General features: G+C 37.5%; 2 protein-coding genes across 7 annotated transcripts in view; one reads left to right on the top strand and one right to left on the bottom strand.

Moving 5' to 3' along the window:
* Nucleotides 1–15700, top strand: part of mfsd8 (major facilitator superfamily domain containing 8) — a 136973-nt gene that overhangs the window by 45915 nt on the left and 75358 nt on the right. The window lies entirely within an intron of this gene.
* The window catches only part of abhd18 (abhydrolase domain containing 18), a 64640-nt gene that overhangs the window by 37740 nt on the left and 11200 nt on the right, over nucleotides 1–15700 (bottom strand). For all 6 annotated transcript variants that reach the window (XM_051928398.1, XM_051928397.1, XM_051928396.1 and 3 more), the window contains one exon: nucleotides 7392–7492. In XM_051928398.1, the coding sequence (XP_051784358.1) occupies nucleotides 7392–7492 (101 nt within the window). The remainder of the gene's footprint in view (nucleotides 1–7391; nucleotides 7493–15700) is intronic.

The following is a 15700-nucleotide window of genomic DNA, read 5'->3' as shown; positions in this document are numbered from 1 at the left end:
TTAGATGTACTCTTGAAAACCAGAGTCATTAAAATTTTTTACAGAAGTTTTTACAATGACAGTCAAAAGTATTAATATTATATATTAAAATTACATTTACAATTACAGTCTTATGTTTAAATTACATTAAATCTTTGAATGTTAAATATGGATGAATCTTAATTTTTTGTTTTAGTATTTTAATTTTAGTAAGCTTCTATCAGAGTTACCCATAATTTGCTTCTCTGTAAGGTTTTGACACCATGCATTAGATGTACTTGATTTTAAATACTGTTGACTATCTTAAAAAAGACTAGGTCTAATTAAGCTTAAAATATTCTTAAGGTGGTTGTTAATGCCAACTTAAAACCAGTTTATATGATCTTATCAATGATTCACCTCCAATAGTTTTTTAGCCAAGAATGATGATGCAACATACACCTGGCTGACATTTCATATCAAGTCATTCCTGTCTGTCTGATTTAGTTAAATAAGTCTCTACAGGATTACAGTTAGGTTTGTATAAACATCTGATTGAACCATAACTTGCGATTACTTGGCACAGTATCAAATATCCCCTGCCACCCCGATTCCCCTTACCAATTGTAAAGCATCTTTCACCAGAAGACAGACACTGAAAGCCTGCACTTACTCACTAGCATTTTACAAGCAAGTATTTTATTTTCTGATGTTAATCCCTGGTAACTAGGGATACTAATATAACCAATACTTGTGGTACCAGTCAATACTAATGCTCCAAAAAATTATGGTTCCAGCTTTTATTCAGGATCAGTAGCACTGAATGACAGTCGGTACTAGACTCATGCATGATTACAAGTATACAAATTACTCCAGAAGGCAAAGTAATACATAAGAAAAACGTGATTAAGAACTACATATAAAAATGGTTCATGATGACAATGACACAGCACTGCATCACATCATGTTGAAAAGAAAAACATATCTAGAAATACTTTATCTTCAAGACAGGAGAATTTTAGCGTGTGATGCTGGAATCATGCTTATTGTTTTTAAAAAAGCCAAAACTCACACACTGGCTTTTGTTATTACCATTTTTCTTCCATTACAGAATCAGTTCATGAATATCTTCATACTTGCTCTCTGAGCACAATGATGTGATTAATCAGATGTGAGTTTTAATTGTTCAACTTGTAGTGTTTTAAGAGGAAATAAAAAGATGGTGCAATGAATCACATTTTAATACTATGTTCCATACAAACCCTGGAAAGCAACGAAGGTTTCACATTAATTTTCCCATTATGTTGAACACGTCCAAGATGTGGTTTTAAGCATCCATCCATTTTTTAACTGGCTTTGTACGGTTTGTGGTCATGAGGTAAATGTTGCAAATACCATGCACTGTGCACCCTGGCAGTGTGAATAGCTGTAGCAACTTACATAAGTAAAAGTTAAGGCAAGGTTCAGACAAAGTGGCTATTTGGTTTGCCTACCCTAGCAATGAAAAGAGCTGCTCCAATTGTTAAATACCAAAATAAAATTTCTTCAGTGCTTCGAAGCACAAAGGGCTGCAATTATGCCAGTTAGCAGGACAGGCAAAATGACATACTCATTTGTTATATATGGACATGCAAATGATTGTCATTCAATTGGTTTAATGAAACCAAACTATTGTCAATTCATGTAATTCCCAAAATGTGTCAAAACACATACGTCACAAACAGTATTTCAAAGGTACCTTTATTGTTTTTATCATGGCTCCACAATCCGTACTAACCCCTACTTTCTCTGCTGTTCTTTTCCTGGTTTTCTGCCTCCACCACCACCTGATCAGACACCATGCAGTCCCAACATTGATGGATTGAAGGCCAGATGTCCACATGACTGTCTAATTCTTCCATGTGAAGCCTAAAAACCATGAGGACTGATTTAGATCATTTATGTTAGGTAGAATGCCCAGTGGGGGCTGTGCAGTCTCATGGCCATGGAACCCCTGCAGATTTTGTTTTTTTTCCTCCAGCCCTCTGGAGTTTTATTTTTATTTTTTCTGTCCTCCTGGCCATCATATCTTACTTAAATCTTTGTTAGTTAGTATTGCCTAACCTTATTTTTATATTTTTATTTTTTATTAAGTTTTCTTTCTTCATCTTATAAAGCACTTTGAGGTACAACATTTGTATGACAATGTGCTATATAAATAAATGTTGTTGTTGTTGTAGTGCAGTCTACCAGTTAAACTGAAGGTCCAGTTAATATTTTACAACTTCTGGATTAGTACACAGACCAAGCAATAACAAAGTCTGATCAGTCATATAATATACTCTGAAAATAGCTAAATAAAGACAGTTTTACAGAAGTTCTGAAATAATGGATTAATGTAAAGATGACAAGTTTGATTTCGATATCGAAAGATATAGAGTACCATAACATTTCACGGGTATTGGTATTGAAAACTAAAATTCTGGTATTGTGACATTCCTACTGGTAACATAACAACAATCTCCTTGTTTTGTAAAAAAACAAAATATTGTTACAAAGCACTTTACAAAGTACATAGTTCAGGTGAGAACAGTCTTTAAAAAGTGTGACATCCACCACACTCAAGATAGTGCCAATGAGAATCTGGCAGCAGAGCACTACATATCCACTGATCTCTGGTACTCAATAAACTATATTATTAACTTCGTTAAGTTATCGTTGACTGCCTCACACCATGCAGTCTCCAGTGGTGTGCAAACTGGGAATTCGAAAAAAATCCAAGGTTCAATGTACAGAAATTTGTCCTAGGATCAGAGGATAGTCTGGCCATGAGTAACATACTGATTGCTTATACATACAGTATTTACATAAGAGACAAGAGAATCATTAGTTAGGATTCCATTCCATCTCTTCTTATTTTCTTCTACTCACAGAGTGGTAATTAGGGATGCACCGATACCGAAATGGGTATCTGGTATCGGCCTCGATACCACATTTTCTAAAGTACTCGTACTCGTTAAAAGTCCCCCGATACCGGGGACCGATACCACGGTCTGAGAAATGTCTATGTTTGAGCGGCGTGTAAGGGGTTAATCACAGGCGCCGAGTGCCCGCCCCCAGGCCCCGGCTGCAGCTCAGAGCGGGGAGAAGGCAAGGTGAGGCGAGACATGTCAGCCGTGTGGAACTATTTCAAAGTGAATGAAGACGACAAAACAAAGGCGGACTGCAAATTGTGCTCAGCGAAATTGTCCAGAGGAGGCTCAAAAGGTAGCGCATTTAACACAAGTAATTTAATCAAGCACCTAAAATCCCAACAAGACAACGAGTACAAAGAGTTTACCCACGCTTCTAAACCAACACAACCCACGCTGCAGCAAACTCTTGCAAGACGAGAGAAAATGTCCAGAGACAATCCACGTGCTGTGAAAATAACACAGGCAATTATCGAGTACATTGCATTGAGTGACCAGCCACTCTCGGAGGTAGAAAATGTGGGATTCCTGCGTCTCCTCCATGTTCTGGAGCCCAGATATGATATCCCAAGCCGCCGCTACATGACTGACACGGAGCTGCCTAAACTACACGACTCCGTGAAAAAACATATCCACAGCCTACTGCAAGCCTCCTCTGCGTTTAGTTTCACCACGGATATTTGGACAAGCAGTGTTAGCCCCGTGTCGCTAATTAGCCTAACCTCCCAGTGGATAGACGAGAGTTTCTTGTTTTTTTTGTTAAATTATATGACTAAAGCTGTTACCTGTAAATTTAAATCATGTTTTTATTAAGTACTCGGTATCGGCAAGTACTCGGTATCGGCGAGTACTGAAATGCAAGTACTCGTTCTCGTTTTCCAAAAAAGTGGTATCGGTGCATCCCTAGTGGTAATGTTATATTATACAGTACTTACAGCACACAGAGTAAGAGACTATAATAATTTACATCAGAAATGCCTTTTGCCTCACTGATTTACAGTATTTTAAGAAGCACAGTAAGTTTCCTGTGCCTTTGGAGAAATGCAGTGTAAACACATTAATGTCCATAATATATGTTTAGCTTTGAATACTACAAGAAAATTGGCTGAACAAAGATTCACTAGCACACAGACAAGGGTTTATTTAATGCAGCACAAACAATTAAACAAAATAAAATCTTCAATTTTACACTCACTATAGGGTATGAATGTACCGACATGCTGTTACGTCATATCAAAGTTCTCTGAGCACTGGTTGTATTTATGATTGAACTGCATTTTAGATCTTGTAATGTTCTCTATAATTTCAATAAAACTTAAAAACACATTCTAAAATCACTATCAGAACTATTAAACTATAGCATGTCAAGTAAAACTATAAAGCATGTCAAGTAAACTATAAGCTGTCAAGTAAAATGATCAATCCCAATTGCACTCATGATGGAAAAGTGGAAAGTGGCCAACTCTATACTACAGTAATCCCTCGCTATATCGCGCTTCGCCTTTCGCGGCTTCACTCCATCGCGGATTTTATATGTAAGCATATTTAAATATATATCGCGGATTTTTCGCTGCTTCGCGGGTTTCTGCGGACAATGGGTCTTTTAATTTCTGGTACATGCTTCCTCAGTTGGTTTGCCCAGTTGATTTCATACAAGGGACGCTATTGGCAGATGGCTGAGAAGCTACCCAGCTTACTTTTCTCTTTCTTTTGCGCTGACTTTCTCTGATCCTGACGTAGGGGGATTGAGCAGGGGGGCTGTTCGCACACCTAGACGATACGGATGCTCGTCTAAAAATGCTGAAAGATTATCTTCACGTTGTGATCTTTTGTGCAGCTGCTTCCTGAAACGACATGCTGCACGGAGCTTCGCATACTTAAAAGCTCGAAGGGCACGTATTGATTTTTGATTGAAAAACAAACTCTGTCTCACTTTGTCTGCTCCTGACGGAGGGGGTGTGAGCTGCCGCCTTCAACAGCTTTGTGCCACGGTGCTTCACATACTTAAAAGAAAAACAGCCCTATTGATCTGTTTGCTTTTCTCTCTATCTCTGTGACAGTCACTGCTCCTGACAAGCACTCCTTTGAAGAGGAAGATATGTTTGCATTCTTTTAATTGTGAGACGGAACTGTCATCTCTGTCTTGTCATGGAGCACAGTTTAAACTTTTGAAAAAGAAAGAGACAAATGTTTGTTTGCAGTGTTTGAATAAAGTTCATGTCTCTCTACAACCTCCTGTGTTTCTGCGCAAATCTGTGACCCAAGCATGACGATATAAAAATAACCATATAAACATATGGTTTCTACTTCGCGGATTTTCTTATTTCGCAGGTGGCTCTGGAACGCAACCCCCGCGATGGAGAAGGGATTACTGTACTTACTTCATAGCAATGGGTGTTGAAAAAATTCAGTGGTGGCTGTTGTGACAAGAGGATTGGGTGGGTGTTTAAAAGTGACATTAATAAAGTTCTCTTTATATATATATATATATATATATATATATATATATATATATATATATATATATATTATTATATATATATATATATATATATATATATATATATATATATATATATATATATATATATATATAATATATATATATATATACACACACAGTATGCTACTGTATAACTGCATATTTAATATATTTAGGATGTTATTTTTGAGCACAGAGTTGCTTGACAATGTTTCATGTTTAGAAGGAATAATGAAGCAATAGTAGATTATGAACTGTGTTTCCTATACTTCCCCATCATGCTCACAACAGCATGCAGTTTTTTTCTATATAGATATTTGAGGAAAATCCTTGTGTAATCTGAGCTCAGAGATAGAGCTTGTTAAGCTCTGAGTAGACTATGTTAACTTCATTTTTTAGTGTTTTCTATAATTCTTATGTTGAATGTTAATATAATACATTAACATTTGTTATTAAAAAGCCTCTGCAGGAGGGACACTTTTGGTTACTCATTTACAGTTGGGGTATGGGGTTTTGGTAGTTTATGATGGGGACAAATTTGGGGAGTAAAACTGGAGTAAAAGCAGTCTTTATTAGTATTTAATTGTGTTGTTGTTACAGTGTATCTTTCAGACCATTTCAATGGTTTACACTTCTCATCTCACCTCACTTTACTGTTATCATTCACTTCCTCATTTTTAAATTTACAATCACACTATTTTCAGAGTTTTTTTTTCTCTCAACAGTTTGGCTGAACAGTGAAATATCTGCAATTATTTTGGAGGATTCAAAGTTTCTTTTTATGAATATTCTATTAATATCCTCATACACTTGTGAAATGCAAAAGTATACAACATACAGTATATGACTGAATCTTCTTATATAGGAACACAAGCATGCTTTTTCACCCACTAATTAATTCAAATTAAATCATATAGATAATTTGTATATTGCAAATCTATAGATTATTTATTGCAAATTATTAGCAAGTATATACATCTTTTAATTTTTAATAGCAGAGTTTCTTAGGATTTCTCCAGATGAAAGTACAGGACAATATCCTTGACTACCATTAAGCAGCCTGTGTCTCAGATTATAAAAATGACATGCAAAAATCAAATGTAATTTATTTTTAAAATGCTAATTGAATTTCACAAAAATGTTAAATCCAAAATATACTTGATGTTAACAGAAGTGGTATGATATCCAAAGCACCATTTGGATGCTTTACCATAACATTCAACACAGATTAGGTGATTAGGTTGAGCTACTTCCATAAAATTAACTGAGCAGAGCACAATAGAAAAATTGGCAATGATAACATGCATATGAACTCATCACCCTGGATCTGTTTGGGCGGCAGCAATAAGCATTGTGCTACTTTGCTATACAGGTTTTGTTTTGAATCAGATGAATAAAGAAAGAAAGCTAACAATGCTAAATGGGTTATAAATATTCCTGAATTATGATTAAACATGATTCACTTGTACAAAGCAAGACAAAACAAACAGAAATGAAGACTTTTTGTTCTCCCCAATATTGTATTTGTAACATACCAAGATGAAACTTCATAAAAATATATTACTTCCAACTATAAATAAAATACTCATCCAAATATGGCTGATTTAAAATTGAGAAAGATAGATAGATACTTTATTAATCCCAAGGGGAAATTCACATACTCCAGCAGCAGCATACTGATACAAAAACAATATTAAATTAAAGAGTAATAAAAATGCAGGTATAACAGAAGATACTATTAACAAAACTAACTATTAACAAAAAATAAAAGCAAAGCAAAATGACCTTTTATTGGCTAACTAAAAAGCCAAGATTACATCTTGCCTGAAGAAGGGGCCTGAGTTGCTTCGAAAGCTTGCATATTGTAATCTTTTTAGTTAGCCAATAAAAGGTGTCATTTTGCTTTGCTTTTCTCTACATTCACAATGGCTAACACGGTACAACACCCTAGTACTACAAAAAATAAAACAAATACATAAAAAAATTAACACAGATACTACCTGGCTTTTACAGATTCTGTAGGCAAGACTCCCGGAAGATAATGTTCTAAAGGAGAAATGAAGTGACCATCCAGAATTTTACAGTCACTCTGTTCTTCTACCTTCAATAAAAATGTACATATTTACAGAAAAGATTGTTATTTAATTATGTTACTCATTTATTTACAATAATTACAGTAATACTTCCAGGCTTATTTGTAAAGTAAAAACTTATTATGTTCTATGCTTTAAATTCAGAGTACATTAAGACAATAAACTGTAAATTTCAATAAAAAGGGAAAAACGGAGGCGTCCTAAAACTTATTGTCGTCAGCATTTCATAAGTCTTTATTATTACTGCACATATGCAATGAAATTGGATGCCAACCTATCACTGCAAAACAAAAAGTGATTATAAAAGCTATAAAAATATACAAAACATGCCATACATTGACATTTTTCACATTCTGCTGGTATTATGTTAGTAGCAACTTCCTTACTGCAACTCAAACATTCAAACTTGCAGCTTTAAGTATTCTTTTCACAACTGAAACTGAGACTTGCTTATTGCAACTAGCCATTGTTCTGTGAGGCACCTATCACACAATCTGATGACTCCCATAAACTTTTCTGGTGATTCTAGCTTTGGGTCTGCCAGACCTGTTCCTATCAGAGTTTCCACCTATTTCCAAGTTCCTTTTGATGGTATAGAATACCTTACTAACTGACAACTTGAAATTTCTCTACTGTAAAGGAAATACCTACATGTTGAAGGGGTATTAGGGTCTGTCTGTCTTCCTTTGTTAGTTGTCTTTTTCACACTATTATGATAGCAGTATACAGTGCAACATTGTCCAAATAATACTTCGGAGGGGTAGCAACAGTTTGTTCCAGCTGGGCTTGTAATTACAGACGACCCCCGAAATTTGTGGGGTTTACGTTCCTAGAGCACCCGCGAATTGTGAAAAACTGAGAATTTTGAATGTGGTCAAAAAAAATGCCTATAAATGCCCATTTTTATAGTTTAAACCCTAAATATGCCCCCAAAACACTTTAAATTTCATTTCAAACTCAGCTTAATACATTACCCTAAAAAAAGAATGTAAAAGGTAAACTCGTATACTGTACAGTACTGTACTGCTATGTCTCCCGCAGTGCTAGAATGTAAAATACCGATGTTACCCCTATATGTACTGTAATTCATGCAAGCGCGTTTTCTTTGGTATAAGTAGGGTAAATATGTAATAATTTAATTTAATAAGACTACAGTAAAGGCGGCACGGTGGCGCAGTGGGTAGCGCTGCTGCCTCGCAGTTGGGAGACCTGGGGACCCGGGTTCACTTCCCGGGTCCTCCCTGCGTGGAGTTTGCATGTTCTCCCCGTGTCTGCGTGGGTTTCCTCCGGGCGCTCCGGTTTCCTCCCACAGTCCAAAGACATGCAGGTTAGGTGGATTGGCGATTCTAAATTGGCCCTAGTGTGTGCTTGGTGTGTGGGTGTGTTTGTGTGTGTCCTGCGGTGGGTTGGCACCCTGCCCAGGATTGGTTCCCTGCCTTGTGCCCTGTGTTGGCTGGGATTGGCTCCAGCAGACCCCCGTGACCCTGTGTTCGGATTCAGCGGGTTGGAAAATGGATGGATGGATGGACTACAGTAAAATGTACAGGTACTCACCAATAATGAATGATATTGATTGAAGAAGATGATGATGATGATGAATTAGCTGTGCAGTACGATGAAGGTATGTAATGAAGATAACGACTGCACAGCAAAGCACAGTCGGGAGGCTACTGCGGCATAACTTTTTAGTTCCGGGAGCAAATCCAGTAGTTCAACCTTCGTGTCAAACTTTTTCTGCCGCTTAGGTTCATTGCCGGAAGCCTTAGAAGGTGTAGGGTGTTTGGACAGCATCTTAGGGCTTTAAGAAGAATTAAACGAAAAACACGAGAACGCTTAGTGAAACACTCGAGATAGCTACATGTGGTAAAGTGTTATGATACGGTAATGCTGGGCTGCATCTGCCGAAGATGCGTCACAGAGCAGCAGCCAATCAACAGCAAGGAGAAGTGAATAACGCTCTCGGATTGGCAACTTTCACCATCACAAGCCGCCTTTTCCTCTATGGTTGCTTTGTGTTCTCTCTACAGTACAGTATTGCCACGAAAAAAGGCAGAAAAAATTGTGGAGGATATTTGCGGTTTCCGCTAACAATTAGTAGTTAGGTTCTAAGGAAAAATTTGTGAACAACTCAAGCCGAGAACTCTGGACTGCGACTTCGCAGGGGTCTACTGTATTCAACATCAGATGGGGCATCTGTAGGAATTGTTTGCATCAACTTTCAAGACTTAATCAACATCCTAAAGAAAAAGCTGTAAGTTACTAACCCATTAATTGTTCCCTGAAAAGGGCCTTTCTTGTATAACTCTGAAAATTATATTAGTTTAATGACTTCATTTTTTCAAAAACTGTTGACTGGTAGTATACATATGAACTTGTCACACTGCACTGCACTTGATGAAGAACACTATATAAAAATAAAATAAATTGAATTTCAGTCACATCTCAATCACTATGCTGGTGCCTCTGCATTTTCACCTTCCAGGGTATCCAGTACATATACATGGTGTATTATCCCCAAGAACCCACTGCAACCCCATACTAACATATGCTGAAGTTTCTTTCTGTAGTCTGTTGCTTTGTTTTCATGGTTTCCTGTGACAATTTAGCATTTCCTTGACTAGTGTGGTGGTGCTCAACACCATTAGGACCTCATACTACCCAGGTATGAATACTGTTTGGCATATTTGAAAAATAGAAGTAAATTAAAAAACCTTCAGCAAAAAAGCACTTCTGAAAGGTATCACTGTAACTTCTGTTATTATAAACCAGTAACGGCGCACTGCACGATAACGTGCAGTGAATACACTTGACTTGAGCATTCATAGTATTCCTCCTCTTTCTCTGTACGTTTAGCATTCGTTTGCTCAGAGGTTGATGTGCTTGTTGCTTCCTGAGCAGCTTTTCTTTACTCCACCCTAGCGGCCCGCTGCTTCTCCTTTCATCGCATCTTTTCGAGTTAAAACTGATTAAGTTAGTTTTTGTGTTGCAATTACTTAGTACATTTTCTTTAATTTTTCACTTAATCTGGCACTTAAGTCTTCAATATGCCTCAAGAATGATTAGCGAAGGTGGTAGGGAATGAGAACGGCGCCCGTACGCATGCACCGCACGGCCGCCCTGCTGTGCACTGCCGAGAGTTGATTCTACAATAAAATAAAATAAAAATAAAAAGAGTAATAAAATCATCACCCCGAAAGCGGATACGTAGTATATGTGTACCAAATTTCAAGTCAATAGGTGAAACGGTTTGCGAGCTACAGGTGATTTAAAATCCTGGACAGACAAACGAACAGCCACGGTAGCGTATTATAGAAGATGTGTCTATTATTAAATGAACCCGAGTATTATGACAATATTAAAATACAAACAAACACAAGGATATTACGTTAATATACATAATTCAATCACATAAGGATCACATTTTGTATACTTTCCTCAACAGGCTAATTTTTTGACAATTTCCTGTCTACACTATGTGCAGAGTACACATTACTTAGGGGAAAATATTCACTATAGTAATCAAAAACCAGCTAACAAAGTGTCTGTGGTCTGACCATACTGTCATAAATAAAAGTCTTAATCCTGAATGGAACACATAATCCTTCCCTTGATACAACACTCAGCTCTGACTGAATATGATGGCTATACATTGTTTAGTAGCATTTTGTTGAGCTAGACAATTTAGCTTTGTTCACCATAAACAGACCAATCTTTTGAATTTTTGAAAAGTAACTTCTTCTAGTATTAAACAGATAAATAGCCTCACTCCTAAAACTAACATATAACTTACTGGGTAGACTACATACATATACACACACACACACACACACACACACACACACTCATATGAAAAAGTTTGGGAACCCCGCTTAATTATTTGGATTTTTGTTTATCATTGGCTGTGCTTTCAAAGTAGCAGCTTCCTTTTAATATATGACATGCCTTATGGAAACAGTAATATTTCAGCAGTGACATTAAGTTTCTTGGATTATCAGAAAATATGCAATATGCATCATAAAATTAGACAGGTGCATAAATTTGGGCACCCCAACAGAGATATTACATCAATACTTAGTTGAGCCTCCTTTTGCAAATGTAACAGCCTCTAGACGCCTCCTATAGCCTTTGATGAGTGTCTGAATTCTGGATGGAGGTATTTTTGATCATTCTTCCATACAAAATCTCTCCGGTTCAGTTAAATTTGATGGCTGTCCAGCATGAACAGCCTGCTTCAAATCATCCCATAGATTTTCGATGATATTCAAGTCAGGGGACTGTGACAGCCATTCCAGAACATTGTACTTCTCCCTTTGCATGAATGCCTTTGTAGATTTCGAACTGTGTTTTGGGTCATTGTCTTGTTGGACTATCCAACCCCTGCGTAACTTCAACTTTGTGACTGATGCTTGAACATTATCCTTGAAGAATTTGTTGATATTGGGTTGAATTCATCTGACCCTTGACTTTAACAAGGGCCCCAGTCCTTGAACTAGCCACACAGCCCCACAGCATGATGGAACCTCCACCAAATTTGACAGTAGGTAGCAGGTGTTTTTCTTGGAATGCGGTGTTCTTCTTCCACCATGCAAAGCGCTTTTTGTTATGGCCAAATAACTAAATTTTTGTCTCATCAGTCCAAAGCACTTTGATCCAAAAAGAATCAAAAGTCTGTGTTGATTACAAATGTGTTTCTGAGGCCTAAATATAGCTAAGCCAAAGACTCAAGTTAAATTTTGGCCAATTTCAAGGGTCTGCTTTGACCATGCAGGGTCATATGGACCAAATGTTTTAATGTCACCACATACTATACCAATTAATGTACCAGTGTGCAAAGTCTGAGCCTTCTCGACAAACCCCACCCCCATCCCCACTTCAGTAAACTGACTGTGTCTTGGAAAGTATTGATCTTATATGAAAAAGATGTACAAGGTGTCTCCTGACTAACATGGGTACACCTGGTAATTTTGCCAGAATTGTTTGAATCTGAAGTGTGTGGGCCACTTCTTGATTTGACATGGAATGACCCTTCAGCTTTTTATTCAAACAGGAATAAATGCTTTTGTTGATGAGTGAGTGAATGAGTCATTACATCTATATGCTGTGTGTATATACTACAGTAATCCCTCGCTACTTCGCGGTTCACTTTTCGCGGATTCACCACTTCGCGGGTTTTTAAATACAAGTGATTGCCCGCCTATCGCGGAAGTTATGTTCCAGACCCATCAGCAACAGGAGAAAATCCGCGATATAGAAAGACCATATAAATAAACATTTTTATAGTTTAAGCCTTAAAATACCCATCCCACATGCTTTAAACACATGTAAACTTATAAAACACACTTTGTTAACACATATGATATGTGGATGTCGGGCTAAGGATATGAGTAACATCTCACTATTATAAAACATTTTAACTTCACGCAAGACAAGACAGTGAGACAGGAAAATTGGTGATGTACAGGCTTTTAAATTATTGACAGGCAGAGCGACAAGCAGCACAAAGCCAGCACAAAGTCCACTTCTCCTTAGCGTTCATTCAGCTCCCCACCCCCTTGACAATGCGAACTGCGCCTCTGGGGAGGGGGGTTTGAGCGAACGTGCGTTCAGCCCTCACACACGCACACACACACTCCTCCTTCTTCCGAACGCGCAGAGCGACAAGCAGGCATTTTGGCAGAAGCAGCACAAAGTCCATTTCTGCTCAGCGTGAGTTCAGCTGCCCCCCTTCACAAAGCGAGTGCAGACACATTGACGTCTGATCGCTGCGTGCAGTGTGCAGTGTTGGTCTGCGGTGTTTAAGAATGTAGAAAGTGTTTAACAACATAGGAAGTGTTTATAAGAGTGTGGGAAAGGTTAACAAGAGAGTGAGAAAGGTTTATAAGAGTGTGGGAAGGGTTTATAAAGCCTTAAAATATGTATAAATAATAAAATAAATATAGGTCGCTACTTCGCGGATTTTCACCTATCGCGGGGGGGCTGTGGAACGTAACCCCCGCGATAGGTGAGGGATTACTGTATATATACAAAGTACAATGAAACTCTTATATGCACACTTCACTAACATGCACCATGTTGCCACCCAACATGAATCTTGTTCCATACAGTTCTGTAAAATGAGAGCGTAGCAGGCAAAAAGTGCAAACTGAAACTATTATTAAAAAAACATTCGTAAACTGAAATAAAATAATTAACCAAACCGAAATAAAAAACTAAAACTAAACAAAACTATTAAAGTAGCTGGAAAGACTAACTGAAATAAAATAATAATTTACTAAAATATTTTGTTTTCATTTTTGAATGAATGTACTTGCCATTAGTCTTTAACCCTTGTAAGATTTAACTCTAAAACAGAAAGTCATCCACCATGAGCCGCCCGCACATATTCATCCAGTGAACGGTGGCTGGTGACAGAGGGCGGCTGTTCACACAGCATTTGCTGTGACAGAGCAAGCTGAATGTGGGTGCGTAAAGCGTGTGAAATAGAAAGTTATTTACGTGCCGCCTTTCTTTGCTCTTGTTGTGTATCAAGATGTAATTCAAACAGCTGAAATCAGAATGTGCTGGTCAACAAAATGTTTACCATATGAACAGAAAAATCACGAGTGAGCAACGTTTCAGTTTATTTCTCAGGTGACTGCTTTTTGTTGACAACAATTCACCTTCCAATTCACACAGGAGAAGTCGTTTTTACTTTCTCACGAAATATGAAATATTGAGAAAGTATTAGTAATCTTGAAAAAATTCAACCTCAATATTTTGATGAATCTTGACGTTATAGACCTCCCAGAGTCAAAAAATACAGTTTTTTGGAATTGTGTGTGTGTGTGTATTTGTGTGTGTGTAAACACGCTAACTCAAAAACGCAACTAGATAGATGGATGAAATTCGGTATGTGGTTGTTACACCACAATTGTAGGTCTTTATTAACACTAGAATTACCAGAGCCTACGAAAAAACTCGTAGATCCGTCCCACCTTAAATCGTTTCTTAAATCCGTTCGCACCTCTCTGCCATCGTCTTTTGTCTTCTAAATGTGCAGATAAAGACAAGCTGCAAACAGCCGACTATTCCATCCCCCCACCGACTTAGAACGTACACGAACTTATCCCAGCTCATGCCTTGATTGATTATCTGGGAGTGAAGTGGAGTTTTAGAGTGGAAATAATAGATCGTTATTTGGAACACACGCATTTCATGTGTGTTCCGTTTCTACAGTAATCTGTGTAAACACATTTTTAAAACAGAAACGTTTTTCATATTCTAGTAGTAAATGACAAAATGTAGGCATAAACTATATAATGTATGAAACTCGCATAATTTTATTCATGTTCCTCCCACAGTCCAAAGACATGCCGGTTAGGTGGATTGGCGATCCTAAATTGGCCCTAGTGTGTGCTTGGTGTGTTTGTGTGTGTCCTGCGGTGGGTTGGCACCCTACCCGGGATTGGTTCCTGCCTTGTGCCCTGTGTTGGCTGGGATTGGCTCCAGCAGACCCCTGTGACCCTGTGTTCGGATTCAGCGGGTTGGAAAATGGATGGATGGATGGATGGATAGCTGCAGAGACCAATTTATTCAAATTTACTTTTATAATAATTGTTCAATATATTATTAATTTGATTTGATTTGTTGTTGATGGTTCCTTAATGTACATAATATAAAAATATAATCATTGTCTTGCAGTTTACTCCTCAAATATCCATCCCCATATTTGAGTATACAAGAAAGTCTGGGGGGGGGGGGGACCACTCCCGGTTTTTGAAAATAAATTGGCACTGATTGAGGGACTGACTAGGTCATCATACAAGATCAGCATATTGTTGCTGACCAATCACTTCTGCTTTAAAAACATCATTTAACAATGAAGCGATACAAACAAAGGTAGGTAGGTGAAGACAGTCTGCCAAGTGATGAAAAACTAAACATACTAATGGGTTTTTGTATTCATTCTATATTTATTAATTTATCTTTTTTAGTTCATATTCACAACTCAAAATACCTGATATTGTGAAAGTAATCCATTACCAGAATTATATTTTAAAATACTTGTCTCCCTTTTTTCAAAGTTTTTCTTCCTCACTCAAAATAGTAGAAATATCATATTCTTGTTCTTAACATCAGCCTTATTATACATACTGCCTTACATCCAAACCTGCTGCGGTAGGCTCCAGGTTTCCTGCAGTCCTGCTCTGGATAAACAGGTTTAGATAATGTATATA

This window comes from Erpetoichthys calabaricus, chromosome 5, assembly GCF_900747795.2.
Source record: "Erpetoichthys calabaricus chromosome 5, fErpCal1.3, whole genome shotgun sequence".
NCBI lineage: Eukaryota > Metazoa > Chordata > Cladistia > Polypteriformes > Polypteridae > Erpetoichthys > Erpetoichthys calabaricus.
The sequence above is the reverse complement of the archived record's forward strand: the minus strand, read 5'-3'. Positions and strand labels throughout refer to the sequence as shown.